Source organism: Rousettus aegyptiacus, unplaced genomic scaffold, assembly GCF_014176215.1.
Source record: "Rousettus aegyptiacus isolate mRouAeg1 unplaced genomic scaffold, mRouAeg1.p scaffold_m13_p_2, whole genome shotgun sequence".
NCBI classification, from domain to species: domain Eukaryota; kingdom Metazoa; phylum Chordata; class Mammalia; order Chiroptera; family Pteropodidae; genus Rousettus; species Rousettus aegyptiacus.
The window spans coordinates 142,571,957-142,593,217 of NW_023416295.1; the positions used below are offsets into that span (position 1 = coordinate 142,571,957).

A 21,261-nucleotide genomic window follows, 5' to 3' on the forward strand; every position below is an offset into this window, starting at 1 on the left:
CATTTTATGACACTGGCCTCCCAATCCCTTCCCAGCCAGTCAGTGATAACTAACACAATAGAAAATCAAGGTGTTATGTTTCAGTTTCCCTGGAGGTAAGGGTGCTGAAAAGGAAATAGTAGGAAGAGTTAGAAAACCTAGGGAGGAACAGATCATGGTGGGCCGTAATTGCTAAACTACGGGATTTAAACTTCGTTCTTTTATTCGGAATTATAAGGATTCCAAGAGCTTCCTTCCAGATCCCTCTTTTGCAAATTCTAACAGCCTTTATAACCTGTGCTGCCCGCCTTGGCTCTTCCTTCCAATAGGATGACCACCTTGCTGACTGGTCAGTGTTAGTCTGGCTTTCCCTGCAAACCAGGAGCTCTCCACCAGCAGGGCCCTGTCTCAGGCTTCACCTACTTTCTCCAGCTCTGACGCAGCCCTGAGTACGCGGTTGGTACACAGTACGTAATGAACAACCAAAACCGATTTAGAACTACTTTATTTGAAGAGATTTTCTTCTATAGTTCTAAACACAAAAAGAACACGTTTTCAGTGAGTGCTTCATAAGCATCATTGTATATAAATGATATGATATTGTTTACATTTTAAGCCACACGTGAAATTGAAGACTCAATACAACCTTTTAAACACAGTTATCAGTCATAACAAAACATAACTATTCATTCTACAGATTATCATTTTTCCTAAAATGACTACTAGGTATGAAAACATTGTAGAGACATCTAAAGAGCCCCTATTAAGACTTTTTTTTTTAGAAAAATGACATGATAATACAAATTATATTTTCCTTTTCTTTACTAGTAACAAACTATGACATCCATTTGAGAAAGCACCGGCCAAACCTACCAAAGTATTTTCAACACACTTTTGCTCCTCAGAATTGACATCTTTTACATTTAGTCTGTCTCCTATAGGAATGGATAAAAATGGTTACGTCAAGTGCAGAAGTCAGCATGTGTAAACTGGTGTGCATTTTATATCATGTTCCAAAGTTAAGAAAATGAAAAACAAATACTCTTATGTGAATGAAACATGAGGATGGAAAACTAGCATTTGATAGTTATCACAAAGACAAAATCAACCGACTTTTAGCCTAGACTAGTGTCTAAATGACCATTTCTTTATTAATACTTTTTGTGAAAGTGTTTTAAAGGCATAGGTTAAAATGCACATGCAAACAGCTTGCCTCTCTCCCAATACTTACTTCCCTGGCTTTGCTCCTTCTTTTCACAGGCTCAAGGTGCTGAGCCTTCAGCTAGATAGGCTGTGGTGCTTAGTACGTATTTTTAAATAAAGCAGATTACACAATTAAAAAAAAAATGAAGTACATAGAAGACTATGAAAAGTAGTGAGAAAGAAACCATATCATAAAAAAAAAAAAAACCATGATTTTCAGATTTAGAGAAAAATTGGTTCATGATGATTGTTAGTAAACACAAAGGGCAGATTAAACCAGGACTGAAAGGGCAGCCAGGTCAAAGAGCTCCAGGGTGCCTGACAAAAGTGGGCATCTTTGAGAAGGATACTGTAGTTACGATTATGGTGAAGGTGAACATTTTCGTAAAGCAGTAAGCTCTTCAAGGTCAGGGATGGTAGCTTATTTACAGCTGCATCCCCAGTTTTTCGCATTGTCTTGCACATAAGACATTCGGTAAGTATTTTCAGGAACCCGGGAACTGAACTGAATCAGTTCATTGCTTTCAAAGCTATGTTAAGTGGTATCTACTCACCTAATTCATTCACTCCTCTAAGGCAGGGATGACAAATAAACCTCACCTCTCTCTGATGGACTGGGAATAGATGCCTGGAAGCATTGATGATGACCTGGATTCTGAGACCAATTCCTGGCACAGAGGAAAGGAGTGCCACTCATTCTTAATACCACCTTGAAAGAATGGTGGCACAGATGTTATATACTCCCCACCTCTGGTCTAGCAAGAAGGAACTCAATACTCACTCTTATTACCTTTCTGTTGCTATGCTGCCTCTGCATTAAGTGATGCTCATTAAATGCTGGTTGACCAGAAGGCCAAGGCCGTTCCATTCAACTTACCTATGTAGCCAGACAGGTAGAGTTATGACCGTACCTGAAAATTTGAAAACATGGCATCCACAATGCTCAATAAATAATCGTTTACTGAGAGAGAACAGGCATTTACTTGATTTCTCCCTTTGTAGACAAAGAGCTTTGTCCATTTCAGTATGACTTTAATTAGTCTCTAAGGCATTTGGAATTACTTGGGATTTTGGTTCAAAAAAATGGCAGAGTCAAACTCTCTTTGGCATTTGTGCTTAACCTTAATCTACTTATTTCTTACTAGTGTCCATAACCTTCTCAGTACTTCATTGTTATGACTTAACCAACACTATTAAAATAATCAACTCTTATACATTCAGCAGAAAAACTTTTAAAGAACTCAAAGAGGAGAAAGCTCTGAAAACAAGGGTGTTTAAAAGAAAGCCAGAAGGAATAACAGAAAGAACCAATAACCTCCCTCTTCCAATCTACACTCAGGACTCCTTCTCTGCCACTCAGACCCTTTTTAGTAAAACAGTTGCTTCTGGCAGGATGACTACCAGCGGGGGTCCTGCCAGTAACTCCCCTCTCCATAGTGGGAAGTCAGCAGGCTACAGAGGCATTTCAGACAAATAAGAAAAAAAAAAAAAAAAAAAGATAAAGCATTTAGAGAAAGGAAGAAAACAGCAGGATATTATCTAAGAGCAAAATCCTGGGGGATGAGGAGATTCAAAGAAACTTTGCTTTCATCACAGGTAGAGTCTTTGACATAACATTGGCACCAACAAGAGAACAAAGCTGAATTAAAATTATCCTCAAAATGTGAACCCAGCTGATGTGCATGGCAGGAAGGATGATGTCCCACATCCACAGATCTGTTCCTATTACACACTCTGCCCTGCCCAAGCACTGCTGGCAGCCCAGAGTCCAAAACCTTGTTAGAAGTCTGTATATCTTAGAGAGCGCTACTATCTGCCAGTACACACACACATACACACACATGCACACGCACAGAAATGCACACACACACATGGAACCTGATTTATAAAAAGAGTTTTGTGGATCAGAGTACGCCTTCACTTGGTCCAAGAATCTAATTGTTGGCATTAGGAAAACAGACCTCGAAGAATGCAATCAGGAAGTGAACTGGTTGGGAGGACTAATATTGCATTTTATATAATGTGGTTATTTACAAGCTAATCTCCAATTGTTTGTCCAGAACTAATGCAACCAGCTAGTATCTTAAAAATACATAAAGTTAAGCCTTAAAAAAGTTAAGCTTGGTAACAACAGAAGTTACACTATCTAAAATAAATTAGATTTTAAAATACCTATAATGAAATTATAGGTCACTAGAAATTCAATTCTATAATGAATATAAATTAATATAAACCTATTAAAGTACCATTCCCAGGAAAATTTCAGGTCAGAGTTTAAAAAAAAAAATAACAGGCTAAGTATTTGAGAGTAAATGGATATGGCTTAGAAACCTACAAATAGTGTTCTAAGCAGAGTACTGATAAGACTATTTGGCGACAAGATACAAAGATCTGTCTTCATGTCTACCATAAAGGCTCAACACGTTTTACCTAGTAGAAGTATTCCTGAAAAGTTGTGCAAATAGAAGTTTTACAACCATACCCTTATTTCAAATCTACTAGGAGGCCATGGTGGTAAAGAAACCCTGTAGTGACTCTTCTGAAAAACTGAAGCACTCTGTTGAAGTAAGTGACTTCTCTCTACTACACGTGCACAGTGAATGCACCCTGGAGGCACTCGGTAAGTGTCTGCTGGATGCACGAATTTGCCAGCGACAGTTTTTCTATGTGACTTTCTTAAAGTGAGGCACACTGTAACTGGAAGGTTAGAACAAAAAGGTGGAATGAAACTGATTCCATTACTAAAGATCAGAGAATTTCAGAAAGTGTTTTTCATTCAAAATAAAATTTCTATTGGCAGAAGCTTTTATCTTTTGTCAACGGACTAACTGAAACAAACAATTACTTGAGTTGGGTTCCATCTGATTTAACAACTAAGGCAAGTAGAGCTCTTTACCTAATTTCAGAAATACCACCAGATGCCATTCCACTTCTACAGAAGCTATCTCCCCTTCTCTCCAGCACAAATGTTTCACAGCTATTGTCACCTTACCTCACAAAAGCAAAGCGGGAATTAAAAGGCTAAAATTAAATCAGAAAGATGCCTGCTCTAAATATGACAAGGTTATTTTTCAACCTTAAAAAAAGAAATGAGTCAAATACACTGAATAAAAGTAACTATTAAAGGCCATTGTTTTTCTTATTTGGTATTTCCTTCCTGTTCCATCTGAATTTAAATTTAAGACTCAACTTTAAAAAAATATATCCATCCTTTTAAACAATATACCCTCTCTTCTAAACAATACAGAATGCCTAGCAATGTAACTTATCTGACCGCACAAATCTGCAATCTGCCATATAAATGAAGCCAGGTTATATCTATCTATTTACTCAGCATTAATAACTGCAAAAAAAAAAAAAAAAAAAGACTTGGAAAAATAGTTGAGAATGATTTTACGCAAGTATTGGTGAGGACTGAATGCTTGCAAGACTTCGTTGTAGGGTTCCATCATTATAAGTTTCCTGGAAGGTATTGTGCAAATAAAATATCTAAACATAGAACCCTATTTTAAACACAGTGGAAGTATATGTGGGTATAATCAGGGGTGACGAGGGGAGAATGACAGTGTTAATATAAATGTTTGTCAAGGAAATTAATAACAAGGAAATCTCTCACTTAAGGTACTAATAATATTCCAAGTGACCTAAATAAAACAGATTTTAAAATCATCTTTACCATTCATGCCAATTATTAACCAGACATGATGACTCTTCCTTTTGCTGATCAGTTTCAGTCACAGGCCTAAGGGTATCATATTTGGATGAAAATGTTATCATGGATCTGCTCCCATAATTTAAAAACCAATAATTAAAAAAATAATAAAGTTGGTCTCTTTTCTCCACAAGTTTTCAAGTAATTAGTTCAAGTAAGCTTATTTACAGCTGTTGTATATATGACCTACTTTAACTGTTTTCCCTTTAAAAATAAGTCTCCCTTGAAATGGGACACTACAACTTTTTTTTTTTTTTTTTTTGTCTCAAACCAGGTTTCTTTTAAACATTAAGTCAATTCAGTCATGTGTCTGCTTTCTTGGGCAGATAAAGAGAAGAAACCAGCAAGTTATGTCCGAAGGCTGGGAAACGCCTAAACGCTTCCCAACTATCTGAAAAGATGTTGTACTTGAGGAAAACCCGATGCTCCAAACTGGTTGACAGGGTGACGTCTCTGCTCATGATGTAGATGCCATCGTTATGGAGCGCACAAGTCAAGTTAAGACCTGATTTGGACGTGTTCTCCTTGAGGTAGAGCCACTGCCGGGTGACAGTGTTGTAGGACTGCACGGTGAGCATGTCCTCGCTCTGGCTGCTCCTCCGGTTGGGCCCCAGTTCGTGGAGACACCCCCCCACGATATAGATGGTCTCCTCGACAGACACCATCTGCTGCTTGCGAATGTGGACATCACACGTCTCGAAGAGCGTCCAGATGTCGGAAGAGGGGCAGTACTGCAAAATGTTCATGTTCCGGTCTGAAATGAAGAAAGAAGCCAAGTGACGACACAGCCAGGAGTGACACCACTGATTGCCTAGGTGCTATGTAAATGTCTACCGCCACCTGAATAACTTGATAACGCAGAGGCAAAACTATTTCAGAGGAGCAGAGGTTGGGAAAACAGTTTTGGAAATGGCTGGGAAAAGATGCGTTTAGAATTGTCCCCACTCACCTTGCATTCAAGCACGTCTCCTCCCTGGGAGGCTCTAAGAACCAGTAAGGCCAGGGAGATGAGCAGTTGTGCTTTGAGCACATCCCCTCCTCCCTGGCACCTTTCAGAACCACCAGCCTAATGTAAAGAGAACAGGAGCCTCAGAACCCTCATCAACATCTGCGGAACTACTGGCTCCTTAATACAGAGGATCTATTCTTGACAATGAATTCTACTATAAACAAGACAAGTGAGCCAAGCAGGATCTTCAGGAGCTGTCTAAAGGAGAGGACATAAAGTCAAGAAAAATGCAAGAAATGCAAGAGAAAAGCAATTCTCACCTGGCGTTCGAGCCATAGAATCGCTTGGCGATTTTGTTTCTCAACTGTGACTGACACCAGAGACACACTGGCAAAGGCCCTTCCCTCTCCCCAGCCTATCTCACAGGAGGTTAGCCATCGCGTGAATAAAGTCAGCCAGGAGATGAAAGACTGCTCCGACTTTATTTTGAATTAACAGTGTTTTAAGGAAAAACGTTTTCTGCTCTTTTCAAAAAAATGCTTGTGAAATTTAAAATATCTATTATCATTTTTCTTTTTTTAATTGTTCTTTTTTCCCCCTTTTCTTTTCTCCCTGAGGAAAAAAATGGAATATTTTAGCCTCAGCAGAGAAAAAAAAAATGCTCTGAGTTATCAGAAAGAAGGAACTTTCTGTTTGTTGTTATTTTTTAAACAAATAGCAAAATCTATCAGTATAAGAGACAGCTCAACTTGGGAGCTGACACATTACTAAAATAGTTTGATTGCTGCAGAAGCTAGTAGCAGCACTTGCTCCTGAGACTCCCGTAGTCAGCGGTGATCAAAGAGCTCCACCACCGTGTCTGGTACCGAGTCCAGTGCCTCCTAAGAGGGCATGGAGGACCTGAAAGGAGAGCGAGCCTGTGTGTGCACATGTCCCCAATCTGTAGAAATTTCAGAATTGTTACAGCTTTAGGGAACCGTCCTCCTGTTTCCCACCCACACTAATTCCTCTCTATATTTGTTTTTATTGTAGCCATTGTAATACAGCTCCTGTTAGGAGACAGTGAAAGGGAGTTTGGTCACTAACCTATCAAAAAGTGCTCCTTAGTAACCTGGCTTCTCACTGCATGAATAAAGACCTTATTCTAGTGAGGCTTCAATGTATTTCTCAGTTTCAGGTCTGAAGGTCTTTCCAGGTCTTCTGTAAATGTTTTCTCTCCTCACCCAACAAGGGCTCAGACCTGATGAGGTGGTTTGAGTTGAAGGATCTTTTCACTTTTACATTTAGTATTGATTCTGAAGTTTAACAAATCACCCTTCTTCTCTTTAGTTGTTACTCTTACTAGAATTGAATTTCTTTATATTTAAGTGCCTGCTAAATAATTAAAATAATCAAACAGTTATTATAAAAATCATGAACTACTACTTGTTAAATTTTAAAAGTCTCGCCTAACTTAAGACGTCGGCGGGCTAAGAACACAACTTTAAGTCCTGAATTTCTTTTCATGACAATTATGATTTAAGTACAAAGAACTATTAGGAAATGCTGGGAAGAGTAGAAGCAGAGGAGGAGGGAGGCTTTGGAATACAAGTAACTGCCCTGCCCTCTCATCTTAGAAAACTAGTTTTCAGGGCTTACACAAACACCCATCCACTCACATCACCTAACCATCCCATCATGGGTATTTGGCTTGGGGAAACTGGGACAGGAATCACAGTGGGTGGCCCGAGTGAAAAAGGTACATTAGTAGTGGCTTTTGAAACTAGAAAACACACAGGCAAGGGTTTTCCAGGTCAAATCTAAAGAACATTTACTCAGCCAAGGTCATGGAAAAACTAGGAAATCTACCAGCAGAGTACTCTTCGGGTTACAGTGCTGGCTATTAGTGCGTCACAGCTCCTGGTTAACAGAGAAGCCAAGAGATACATGTGCATTATGTCAGCCCACAGGGTGTATTCTGTGTTACAAACTTGAGGGAGGAATCAGAATTCTTGAGATGTTCACAAGCAAATAACGGTCTTTACTTCCCTAGGAGAAAAGACACACACAGGAATTCTCTGGAGGCTGTTGTTTAGTTAAGCATATAAAGCTGACCCCTGTAACCTGAACACCACTGATGAAAGTAGAAGAAATGACTGCTAGGTCTCATTTTTTTCAATTATTTGTAAAGAAAAGGCCGGTAATTATCTTTAGTGCAGAGTCACTAAAGAGGGACAATGGGAATAGCTCCAAAAGGGAAGTAACTTTGCAGTGAAAAAAAAAAAAAAAAAAACTCACTGCTCCCACGCACTCCTCATCACTGCCTCTCCTTCCAAGCATAAACAGACATACTGCTAGGAGTGAGCTGAATGGTGTCCTCAAAAAGGTATGTCCATCTCCTAACCCCCGGAACCTCCAAATGTGACCTTATTTGGAAAAAGGGTTTGCAGATGTAGTTAAGAATATCAAGACACGATCCTCCTGGATTACCCGGTGGGCTCTAAATCCAATGAAGAGTGTGTCCTCGTGAGAGGTAGACAGGGAAAGACACAGGTACACACAGAAGAGTAGGCCTGTGAAGACGGAGGCAGAGACGCGTCACACGACACTAGCCAAGGGCACCTGGAGCCACCAGAGCAGGAAGAGGCAAGGAAGGAGTCCCGCCCTCAGAGGGAGCACGACCCTGCCGACACCTGGATTTCAGCCTTCTGAACCCTCCGGAACCGTGAGAGAACACACGTGTTGTTTTAGGCCATTAAGTTTGTGGTCACTTGTTAAATCAGTCCTGGGAAACTAGAACACCACTGACCATCCTCCCCACCAAATCAACTGTTTAGAAGTACTCCAGAAGTGTTCACCAAAATCTTTTGCTGCCACAAAAAAAAAAGGTAAATCAAGTACTCATAAAACACCTTACATTTAACTTTTTTCTCTAACATAAATCCCTTAAACAAGGCATATTTGGTTATGGTGAAAAAATTTTAGTCACCTACACTATATTAGCCTGTGGACTTCTGTCCTTTACAAAGTTATACACAGTCACATGCAGCCTACTGGAGCCACCGGCATCATTTCTCCAAGCTTCTTATCAGCCCGAGAGAGCTCTGTCCTGCCCACATCATACCAGTGAGGAGTGACAGCTTGTTTCACTATGCCGGATGCAGTGGGACCTCTAAGAGTGCAGTTAGACTCTTTCTGTAAGTTCTGGGCATCACACATTCAAACAGACCAAATAAAGAAATGTTTCCGTGGCCAGGAGCTAACTTAGAAACAATTGCTTTAAGTGCGGGGGGCGAGAGAAAAGGAAAGGCACCCCTCTTCCTGGTGGTCCCCCATCGTCCTTCTTATCACAACCACGTTTTTCCTATCACTATCAATTAGGAAGCTTCCTACCAAGAACACCAGTATTAAAGCCTGCTGGAGAAACTTTTTATTTCCAAATTATTAACTATAAAACGCTCACTGAAAAATGTGGAAAACACATACGTACAGTTTAATAAATAGCACGACTACCTCCCACCAGGAAAGAAGCCTCTCACATTTGTGTTCTTGCTCCTCCTATGATGTGTGAACAAGAACAGCCCAGACCTAAGTGCTCGAGAAGGGAGAAGACGAAACCAAAGATCTGTGAGGACACTCTGGCCCTAAACTTCTGGGTGGGGAGGACTCGGTGTGTGTCGGGGGGAAGGATGAGAGTTACCCAGCCGAGTCATAAGATGACAGACTACGAGCCTGGTTTCCAGAGCAGAAAGAAAATACAGATTTGCTTCACAGCTCCCCCTACCCCCGTTCGACTTGCTCGCTCACACAAAGGCACCAAACGCCCCTCCTTTCCAGACCTCTCCTGTCATACAGGACTTGCTTCCTTCCAGACACGTAAACATACAGTGTGTAATGCACAGAATCACACTCAGGCACACGAGAGCACCCCCCTGGCACCCTTGCCCTCCCCCAGGCTGCCAAAGCTTACGTATATGAGCACCAATTACTTGGCCCCTTCACTTACCTCTGGTCGTATATCCTCCAATGACATAAATCTTCCCCTTACATTCACATGCGGAGAACTCAGCCAGAGGATTTGGTAAGGGTGCCACGAAATTCCACGCATCCTGCTCAGGATTGTAACACTCAACGTTAGAAACGGCCTGCCCACCAATGGCATAGAGTTTTGAATTAACAGCCACAAGTTTGAAGTTAGACCTGAAAGAGAAACACAAGGGCCCACAAAGTCAGTTCTTGCAATCATTAAGAAGACAATAGCACGGACTGCTAAAGCAGAATGTGTAATCTGTTGGACACGTGAAGGAAATTAGCCCTCCAAACTGAGTGCCATTCCGCCTAGGACAGAAGAATGACCAAATGGCATCTCAAATTTCACTCTTGTCCCCCAAAGTCCACAGAATGGTGCATTCTCCTAACTCTTGCAATTGAAGATAAGCGATTCGATATAACAAAAACTGATCTTGCTCAGCCTTATACCAAGAATCAAAGACACTTTGCATACACTAAACTCTTTGAAAACCTTCTTTCAGGAGCAAGAGCAAGTGGTCAGGGAGAAAAGCAAACACCCCACTCCCTTGTCTCTCTACTCAGAATGTTCATCTCACTTTTCCTACAGTGTGGGTAGGCTCCATCCCCGGTACACACCAGCACGGCCTACACACCCAGGCATGTGCAAAGTGTGGTTGCTAAAGGTTGGTTCAGAGACCCCATTACCATGAGCTTACCCAAGAGCAGGGCTCCTCACTCCTCCAAAAGAAGGCATCCTTTATGGTGCTTCATAACATATGAGGTGGCCTCTGAACTAATTAAAAATATTTTGCTCCAGCATTGTTACGGTATTTATACATGTTAACTCAACAAAGACTTGTATCAACCAGTGCTCACTCACTTAGCATAACATGAAATAATTTTTTTTAAAAAAATATACTGGTTTCAAGTCCCATATTCAGTAACAGAATTAAATGCTGCTCATTGGCTTCAGACACTAGATAAAAGTATTATGACTTTTGAATTAAAAAGGCAAAGTTAATATGTTTCATTGCAGCACACAGGGATTAATGGGCAGGAAGGATAAATATTTGGAAGTGCTTGCTGGTCAGTCTACTATGATATGTACAACAGTCTCAAGTCTACAAGACTATGAGCAGCAGCATGATACAAAGGAAAGATCTGGGGCACAATCAGGACACCCAGATTCTAATCCCAGCTCTGCCGATAACCAGTTTTCCAACCCAGACCCAACCACTTCATTTCCTCCTCTCTAGCATGGGGATCAAAGCAATTGGAGCTGATGGTTTATCAGAAAGTAGTGCACAGAGGTAAGACACGAGCATTACAATTTCTCTGTTTTCTAATATTTAAAATAAAGAAGCTGGACTAGATCAATTTGGAGGCCACGTTTAAGCACCAACACAATGATTTCTCCCAAAGTAACAGTATCCTAAGAAAAAACAATGAGGATAGAGACTGCAGATGAACAAAAGTATGTAAGAGGATAGTCTAAGGAGCAGCAATGAACAGGCCTGATCTCCTAACTGCTGTTTAATACACACTGATGCATCGTGACATAGAATGTATGTGAGTGGTGATAGCCACCTACGAAAACATTAAGACTTTTTAAAGGTGCTTGTAATGTTTATATTTCAATGTGCTTTAGTTTAGATTTGGTTTTCAAATCAGAGAGTGAATACTCTTCATCAAGAACCCCATACTGTCCATTAAACCCAGCCAGCCATTCCATTTTTCATGCCAATAGACCTCGCAGGGGTGGCAGTTACTGGGGGGTCCCTGGTTTGTGTTGCTTACCTTACTGCCAATGGTCCTTAAAATATGACCATGATGGCCTCTCTATTTGTGCAAATTTGAGGACCCAAAGGAAATAAAGCTTGAAAATAAGCACTAAATTTTACTAGCCCACAATTTGTTTTTGCTCCTCATAGATACACAGATAGTAAATTTTGTCAGATCAAAACAGTTTTTAGTATTCACCCAGCATAATCATTTGTCCTAAGCAAACACGGAAGGGGCTTCTTTTTGAGGCTGAATGAACAGGCAGTTAAAAGCAAATTCCATCTCTCCAGACCCCAACATGCTCGAATTCACTTGAAAAGAAGGGAAACATTTTCAACACTGAATTTATTTTAAGATAAAACTGCCACCCCCAAACGGACCACATAATGCAGAGGCACAATGCTAAAGGTTATGAGCCCAGGCTTGTACAGGGAAATCTCAGCTCCACTACAAGTCACTGCATTTCAATTTATCTGAGCCTCAGTTTCCCCAAGTATGAAGTGGGGATAAGAAAAGCACCATATCACATATAGTAAGAGCTGAAAAGGGTAACACTTGCAGAAACACGTCACTAGAGGGAATGCTTTCCTGCCTGCCATAAGCCTAAGTTTCTTTCCTTCAGGAGGGTCGGTTTCTCATCTGTCAAACGCAACAGTTACTGGCCGCAATGCATGCTGGGATTCTGCACAAAGTGCTCTCTCGTCCATAAATTCTTGCCATTTAGAGCCTCATTTCCAACTTTCTGAAAATAATTCTTCCACTCTTCACTGCCTGAATGGTAAAGTTATGAATCTAAGCTATCAATGACTTTAAAAATTATCATCTCTGCAGTGTTTTCTTAATGTGGATCCCTGACATGATACATTCAGGAGGCCGAAAAAAATTTTTTAAGCAAATAATTTGTTGTAGCTACATACTTGACTTACAGTAAATAGAAATGAAAGTGAGAAAAATTAGACGACTTAATTTCTACTTCACTTAGAAGAAACAAAAAGCTCTTTAAATCCTTAAAAGCTAAATAACATGAAACAGGATAAACACCAGTGCACAGATATCAATGCTTAACAACAGTTGTATCCAACTGCAGGAAGGCAGGATGGCACAGATGTCTGAGTGGCTTAGAGTACTGGGCCTGTGACTATGTGCAAGGTAATTAAACTCGTTGAGCCTCAGTTTTCCTTGGGGGAAATGGGACCAGTAATAATACCCAACTCTCGGAGATGCTGTTAGCATGAAATAGGAAGTGATAACTAAAGTAGTGACCACAATATGCTGCCCAGAGTAAGAGCTCAAGAAATGTAAACCGTTGTCATGACTTGCTGAATACAAGTTTGTTACCATTACAGTGAAAATCAGAGTGAAACTGCAAGATCCTTTCTCAAGTCTTTTCTCAGCCACTAAGAAAAGGAATGTACAGTCTGTGGACCATCCAGGTCTCTTTGTCTCCTCTTTCCCCCTCTGCTGACTACTTTCTGCCACTTCCCTAAGCATTCACCTCCCCCAGGGAACAGGAAGGGGAGAGAGGAAATGATAGAAAACAGTAGTCGCAGGTTCTACCTACTACCATCTCCAAGAAACTCCAGTGCACCAAGCACTTTAAACTGTTGGCCAAAATTGGGGGAGGGGGATGAAAAGACATAAGTTTTCTTTCTTTCACACTATTCTCAGGCTCCACTGCAACATAACCATAGAGTACAAAATCTCCAGATGGCTGCACACCTCTAAAAATGCTCTAAAATACTAAACTTTGGCTCAGAGGACAGAGGACAGCTCAGTGTGACAACTCTAATGCCAGGAGACTGTACAGTCTCTCCCCTAGCCTTGCTGTATTCACACGCTGATCAGGAACACACACCCCAACTCCTATTTCAGAGCAAAAGTGCAGGGAATGGAAGGGACTAGAGACAACTTCAGAAATAGAGAAATTAAGGAACTGACTGCAGCCCCAGTGGCCACTTTCCGCAAGTTATTACTGATTAAAGTGAGGAGGCAAAGCATGCAGTTTTGTGGGCACCCAAGCCTTTACATGTGAAGTGTTGTCCAGACAACTCCTGAGAGCAAATCCCTGTTCATGAGAATGTTGAATACCTGGGCTTTAAAGCATCTTCTCAAAGAGTGATTTGTATCCATATTGCCATTTTCAAGGATGTGGGCATAGCACTAAACATTTCTTAGCTGCTGCTGGTCACATAGCACCACGTTCTCCAGGCTATAAAGGGCTTTATAAAATCTCCCAATCCTAGAGTTCTTGTCTGTCTCTTGCTATTTAAGATTCTGGGATCATTGCACTGTCCAGTGTCTGAGGAAAGCAGGCTGCTTGCTCTGCATTTGACATCTTTGTCAAAGTAACACAGTACAGATATGTTCCCAAGGCAGTAAATCAAGGTGGATGTGAAATGCTGTGTAAAATTGGCCATTTTTCACTCTGGGTTCTAAGTTTCCTCCAGTGTTTCTGGAACCTGTGTTGAATGCATTACCCAGGAAAAACCCCTTTGTATGTTTCATTTTAACTTATCTCATCATTGAAACTCAATAATAAACTCCTTGCAGGCAGGAACCATGTCATCTTTGTTTTTTATCCAACGATGACTACAAAAATGCTGGACAAAAGGCTGTAGTGCATCTGAGGCACACATGACGAAATTTTAAGAAACAGCACAGTACCACGAAATATCTGTGCTCCATTTTGTGGAAGAAAATAATTTTTAAAAGGAAAAAATGTAAATCTATATGAAGATGGTCACTGCCAGTCTACAAGACAAAACTTGTAAATAATCTAAACATTTATACCTAGTTAATGAACATTTACATTTTGGTTATGCTACTGATCACACACCTTGAGCAATCTACTGAACTTTCTGTGTCTCAGCTTCTGCCTCTGTAAAACAGGAACCTGCCTAGTACGTCCGTGCAAAGAATACGTGAGGCAAAACCATGCAGAGTAGTTGGAACAATAATGAGAACTGAGTAAATGTTCAATTAAATGTTATCTATTATTTTTCAGCTGTTCTAAATAACTATGATGACTTATAAGATAAAAAAAAGTTCAGTTACATTTGAAAAGAATATAAAATTATACATTGACTTTTAGTACAATAATATAAAAATATATGCCACAATTCAACGAACCACGCATTTCAAGCAGCTATTGTTTTTGGACCCCATCTTAGCAGTAGGAAAATATAAGCATTGAGTAGGTAATTGGGCCTGACTAGGAGGAAGAGAGACAAACATAAACAAAAAATCTCAATTCAAGTGGGGGAAGCATGCTAGAGGAGCAGAGTTTGACCATTTAACCAAACTGAGGTTCAGGAAGGGCCTCCTAGTTGAGATTATGTCAGATCTGAATCAAAGCATGAGACAGATAAAGAGGGGTACAAACCCCAATATGGTATCCAAAATCAATTAGAAAATAGAATGGAAAAAGTAACTGTGCAGAAAAAAATATATAGAAAATATTTAAGACTAATCCTAACAAGAAATATACAGACTCTACAAAGGTAATAAAAGAAACTTTTCCTAAAAGACCAAAAGACCTAAATAAATACTAGAAAAACAAACCATTTTCTACCTGTAAAATATTATAAAACTGTAAATCCTCCTCCAAATTAATCTATCAATACTATGTAATCTCAATCAAAATTCCAATGGGACTTGACAAGCTGGTTTTAAAGTTTACTTGGAAAAGATGTGCAAAAAAAAAAATAGGCATGAGAATTAAAATAAAACAAAATAACAAAGGGAGTCTCTGTTCTACCAGACAATAAATAAAATAGATTACCAAGCTACAGTAATTTTAGAATGTATTACTGATATGGGAATGGCCAATCTGCCAATTTAAAAACAGGAAAATGAACATATGATAACTAGGTTTTGCAAATCACAGTGAGAAGGACTGAGGTTACTGGTACATTTAGAAAATATGTTATAATCTTATATTATACTTTATATGAAAAAAAAAATCCCAAAGAGATTCAGATTTAAATGCAAAAAGACAAAACTATAAAATAGATGAGATCGGTAAGTACTTATATATTCTTAGTTTATAAAATCCTTTTCTAGGCAAGATAAAAAGTTTATAGGATATACATGACAAGTCTGACTACAAAATAATTTTACATTTCTTCATATAAGCACACACCATAAATCTGAAGTCCCAAACTGGAGGCTCACAAGGCCAGGTCTGGCCTGCCTCTGTTGGGTCTACAAGGTTTTGTTGTTGTTGATGTGTTTGTTTTTTAAATGGAGTAAAAATTTTAAAAATCTGGATATCTGAAAGTCTGGCAACACCTTTCCTCACTTCCTCTTGGCAATAACCAGCTGTGGCTGAGAAGTGGAGCCCTCTTGTGGTGGGGCGGTTGCTCTCTGGTCTATCCTAATTCCCACCCCCAATTCATTGATTTTACCAACCCAATCACTTCAGGCATTTCATTTTTGAACTTTACAATAAAATAAAGGCAGGGGAAAACATGTGCAACATTACCTAAGAGACATTAATATCTACATACATATGACTTCCTAAATAAATATGAAAAAGATAAACAAGCCAATTTTTTTTTTAAATTAGTAAAGGCCACTTACAAAAGTATACAAAGGGCTAATAATCATACAAAAAGAATAATCTCTGAATCAGAAACATTCGCATCACTGTTTTCGCCCCTCAGATTGGTAAAAATAAATGATAACATCTTGTCTTGGCAAGAGTATGTGGAACTGGCAAGTTCAAACACTGTTGATAGCAGAGGAAATTAGAATAATTTGTGGATGGGCAATTTGGCAGGAGCTACCAAAATTTTAAATGTACAGACACTTTGCCTCACTTATCCAGGAATTTCAGGAATTTGCTATATAGAACTAACTCTAATAAGCCTAGTAAGAAATGCAAAAATATACCAAGATGTTCAATATAGCAGTGTTTATAATGGCAAATGGAAGCAATCTAAATGCTCAAGAATAAGGGAAGGACTAATTACATTATAGTATGGCCATGGCCTGAATGAACTATTACAAAGCCATTAACAAAAATGAAGTGAATTTATATTTGTTGATACAAAAAAAAAACCTTTCAGATGCAGTATACTGTTAAGTAGAAACATTAAGTTCCATAATAACCAACATAACCTCATAAATCTGAGTAAAAATACACATACGTTGCATACACACCCCCACATATATATGCATATATATTTTTCCCTGTTAAACACTATCAACATACTTACATTTATATGACTACACATGTATAGTTTATAAATATATGTACTTATGTCTACAGACTCATCTTTTACTCTATAGTTTTTCATATAATTTGCATTTCATCGAATTATGCATTCCTATATTCATCTAATTAGGTATTCCTGAATATCTTTTTTTTTTTTTTTCAAAGAAGACAGAAAGAGTATTCCTAGGGGGAAAAAAAAGACTACCAAAAATTTGTGAAGAATTTATAAGGTATTGTGTTTGAGTTGTGGAGCTAGGGGTGGCATGTTGAGCATGTCCATCTGATACAGCTGGAGACACGTGTAGAAGTGACATACGACTTGCTGGGCCTTCCACTCCTAATCTGAGCACAACTCATAACCGCTGAATGCTCTCGAGTCACTTCAAATAAAGCTCCTAGAATTTGTTTAAAAAAGCTTCGAATACGAAATTTTAATATGGTATCGTCTCAAAAGTGTAAACAACACACTAAAAAGGGGCTGGAAGTAAATACGTCAACCTGTACATGGTTACTGCCTCTAGAAGGAGGGAGTAGGAGCGAGACTTTCTGCTCCTTTATTCTTTTCCATTTTTATGTATTATTTTTGATCATCATTAAAGAAGCAGGCTTTCCAAAATGAATTTTATATTATAAGAGAAAAAAAGCCAATATTTCCCACTGACCTGGGAAGGATCCTCAAGCCAAGTAAACACGTGTAATGGCCTCCCCATTCCTATTAAGAATTTCTTTGATAGAAAGTGAGTCCCCCAACTCCCTGTTCCACACTTCCGGACAGAAAGTCTAGTGGGGCTGGAGATGGGTACAGGTGGACCAAAAGAAAGGGTATTTCTTGTCCTTTATTGGGTTACATTGATTCTTCTCCCGACTTCTGAATGGCTCTGGGCCATCCTGGGCCCTACCATCTTTACTTCCTACCACTTCTTCCTGTGTTTGCTCTTTGCTCTGTTTTCCTATTCCTTCCCTAATTCCTTTATCTACTCCCCTAATCGCCCCCTTTTCTCTTTCTTTCTTTAAGTAACCCATGTTCATGGTGAGAGGAATTTGCAAGATGGAAAAGGCCAGGGTGGGTGGAAATATTCTAATAGTGTAGGTGACCACTTCCAGGCTCAAGCTGTGGGTCAATAATGATGACTGCCTGGGGAGGAAGTGAGATGCAAAAAAAGAAGATAAAAAATGAGAAAGGCAACCCTACTAATATATAGCAAATATTAATACAATTCTATTGATTATCTCCTGGCCATAGATTGGTGCCCAAGTGTGGAAGGCTTCAAAGTCATTAACAACAAAAAAATCCCCCAAAGTTAGTGTTACAGGTTACTGTCCGTGTGTCATGATCAGATCCTAGAAAATAAAAATGGTAAAAATAAAAGCAAAATTAGTGACAATTTTTAAGTATCTCTCTAGGAAACCACAACATGTTTGGAGGCAAAGAAAGCAGGCTGCCTAAAGACACAATACCTGTAAGGAAACTACTCAGTTAGTTGACCTCACCCTGGTCTCCTCTTCCTTGAAAGTTCTTAGTTCACTGGGAACTTTGCCAGAGTCAAGGCCAGCAACACTCCTGGAGATGTCATCTCCACCTCAGTACAACCTCCTGTGACTGCTCCGTAAACATCAGGGGAATGAATTAATGAAAAAGTGAATGAATGAATGAGAAAGAAGCAGTGCTCTGCTAGGTGCTTACCTCTTCTGGTTCATGGAGGCCACCTGGAGCCACTCGTTGGTGCTGGGATTGTAGGAATGCGCTGCAGAGATCTCCTGGCTAGTGATCCTGTACCCGCCCACTATGAAGAGGTAGTTGTCCAGGATGGCAGACCCGTAACCTCTGACATTGACCAGGTCGGGAGGAAGATTGTTTGCCAGCGGGAACCAACGTTCAGTCATCTCCTCATACCTGAGCATGGACGGGGGCTCTCCCTGGTAGGGGTGAGGGGCCAAGGGTCCCCCCAAGAAATCCCCCAGGGCCACCAGGACAGGAGTCCCAGTCATTCGAGCCTCTCTCAGCCTCTGCTTCAGGGTGACATCCCCTGGAGCTTGAGCAGGAGACCCCAGGAGGTGGAACTGGGGCTTGCACAGCACCTCGTGGAAGTGGACGACCATGAAGCGCAGGCAGGCCTCCTGCAGGTCGGGCAGCCCATACACCTGCGCCAGGCGGTACAGCTCCAAGCAGTTGGTGAGCCGCACCTGGGACAGCAGCAACTGCAGCAGGGACGTGACCTGCAGGAAGGAGGCCGCTTCCACCAGCTCGGACAGCAGGCTCACCTCGTCCATCTCCTCCTCTTCCGCTGCTCCCCCGCCCTTCTCTCCGCGCGGGCCCAGGAGCCAGCCTTCGCGGGCCCCGCCGGCGTTGATGAAGTCGAGCACCAGGCGCAGGCCCGGGGCGCTGAGGCCGCGCAGCTGCTGCACTTCGGGGCCGCCGGCCTCCTGGCTCAGGGCCTCGCGCATGCCGGAGCGGTACAGGGCGCGGAAGTAGTCGCTCTGCTCGATGAGCTTCCTCTTGCTCACCGGGTAGCAGCGGTCCTCCAGGCGGATCTGCACCATCTCCTCCGCCGACATGGCTGGGGGCCCGGGGGCCGCGGGGGTGCCCGCCAGCTCTGCGCGCTCGGCTCCCAGCGCCCGCGCTCGCCGGGGTCCGGGTGCGGCGCGGCGCGGGCCGGCGCGGGGAGGAGGAGGCCGGCGAAGGGCCGCCCGCTGCTGCCTCCCGCGCTCGCCCGGCCTGTCTGGGTCGCGGCTGCGGCCCCCGGGGCAACCCCTCCTCCGGGGCCCAGGCGCGGCGGCTCGGCCTCGCTCCCCCAGCGCGGCGGCCCTGCGCTTCTGGCCCTGCTCAGCTCCCGAAAAGGGCCGGCTCGTCGCGGGCCGCGCAGCCGGGAGGGGATCCCAGCCCCCAGCCTGCAGCCTGCAGCCTGCAGCCTCCTCCCACGCCGCACGTCGCACTTCCGCCCGCAGGACCCCTGCCGCCCGTCAGACCTGCCGACTGGATCCGGCTTTCGGGGAGGGCTGGGAGCCTGCGGGCCTCGGCGGCCCGGGCGGCGGGAGGCGGGAGGCGCAAGGCGGGAAGGCGCGGCCCCGCAGCCTCCCCCGCACGCCGGGCGGAGCGACTCTGCAGCCTGCCGGGTTCTGCAACGAGGCTCGCGCAGGACAGGAGGCCGGAGGAAGCCAGTCTGATTTTTCTTCCACGCTGCTTTCCAAGAGGGGAAGGAAAAAGGCAAAAGAAAGGAGCGTGGGAGATAAAAAATGAAGAAAGTCTGGGGTCCGGCGAGTCAAAGGGGCATCACATCTTGTATCGCCCATCTGGCCATCAGTCCTGTTTGATGTCCCAGGGGTCCGGGGGTCACTGGCCAACTCTGGACATGTAGGTGGCACCTAGAGCTGAGTCTTAGGAATGGTCATTGTGTAGGTAGGAGCCATCTTGCAGGGAAAAAAACAAAACACACAAAAAAATCCCAGCCAGATGGCAGCAGGTTCTGCAGGGCTCAGTGCATGGGTGCACCCGATGAAAAGGTTTGGGAAGCAGAGGAGCTTGCTTGTATTTGCGGCTGGGCCCGTTATCTTCTTAAGCTATTAAAAGAAAGAAGTAAAGCTCAACTAAATGAAATTAGAACACATGCTTTCAAAGTGTTTTCTAACTTATGGGAACGTCATTTCTTTTCCTACTTCATTTAACGGAATGTTAGCTGTGGGCATAAGGTCGGACCAGTTTTGCTCATATTTGCTTGCATGGTGGCTTTAGTTGCCACCCTCATAACCCTTCCTTCCCCTACCCCTGGCCTCACAGTCCGAGGACTTAGGAGTTACTTCTTCTCCATCCTCCTTCACCAAACACTGCAAATAGAAAGCTCACCCCAAATAATATGAAGGACTTTGTATTGCTCACAAGATATGAATTAATCCTGCGGAGGTGGGTATTGTTAGGTTACCTTTGAGTAGAAGAAGAGATAGGATTGGGAGGGAGCAGAGGGTGTGTTCACTCTTATCTTACAAAAAACCCTTGAAAACTTTCCCAGATCAAGATTTGAGAACCAACTATAATAATCCTCAACTTGGAGAGAGTATATGATTGGACTTTTTCTTATTACAAGCTTCAGCTTTCTTCTTGAATGACAAGTTGTTAAATAATTTCTTCATAAATACATTTACCCTATTTCAAACAGAAGATACCTCCTACGACGCTGATTAACATGTTATGTTACAACGGGGGAAGGGTGAAAAACCACAGAAGAAAGCCCTATCTGTAAAACAAGAAATCCTTTCAATACATTGTTCAGTTACATTTGTGCTTCTTTCTGTGTAATTTAGCTGCTTCACAGTGAAGTAATGTCATCCATTAATTTCTTTATAATATGCCATGAATAAGGAACTAAAATTTTAAAGACATAGAATTCTAGTAGATTCTGGCCTCCCTGAGAAAAGTGAAGGAAACAGATGGAT

At 41.8% G+C, this 21,261-nt stretch overlaps 1 protein-coding gene across 1 annotated transcript; it reads right to left on the reverse strand.

Moving 5' to 3' along the window:
• Positions 1-466: 466 nt before the first annotated feature.
• Positions 467-19,874, reverse strand: KLHL42 (kelch like family member 42). Its single transcript, XM_016134089.2, has 3 exons — positions 18,518-19,874; positions 9,829-10,022; positions 467-5,648 (listed from the first exon to the last, which is right to left on the reverse strand). Exons 1-3 carry the CDS (start codon positions 19,387-19,389, stop codon positions 5,197-5,199), a joined length of 1,518 nt encoding a protein of 505 aa, XP_015989575.1. The 5' UTR covers positions 19,390-19,874; the 3' UTR covers positions 467-5,196.
• Between the last annotated feature and the right edge of the window lie 1,387 nt (positions 19,875-21,261).

What these genes read in the sequence shown, in the direction of transcription:
- KLHL42 (XM_016134089.2), bottom strand. Translation starts at nt 19,389, where the DNA reads ATGTCGGCGGAGGAGATGGTGCAGATCCGCCTGGAGGACCGCTGCTAC. An exon ending in GCCTCCATGAACCAGAAGAG is followed by an intron (nt 10,023 to 18,517) that starts GTAAGCACCTAG and finishes TTTCTCTTTCAG; the next exon opens with GTCTAACTTCAAACTTGTGG. An exon ending in TGGAGGATATACGACCAGAG is followed by an intron (nt 5,649 to 9,828) that starts GTAAGTGAAGGG and finishes TCTTCATTTCAG; the next exon opens with ACCGGAACATGAACATTTTG.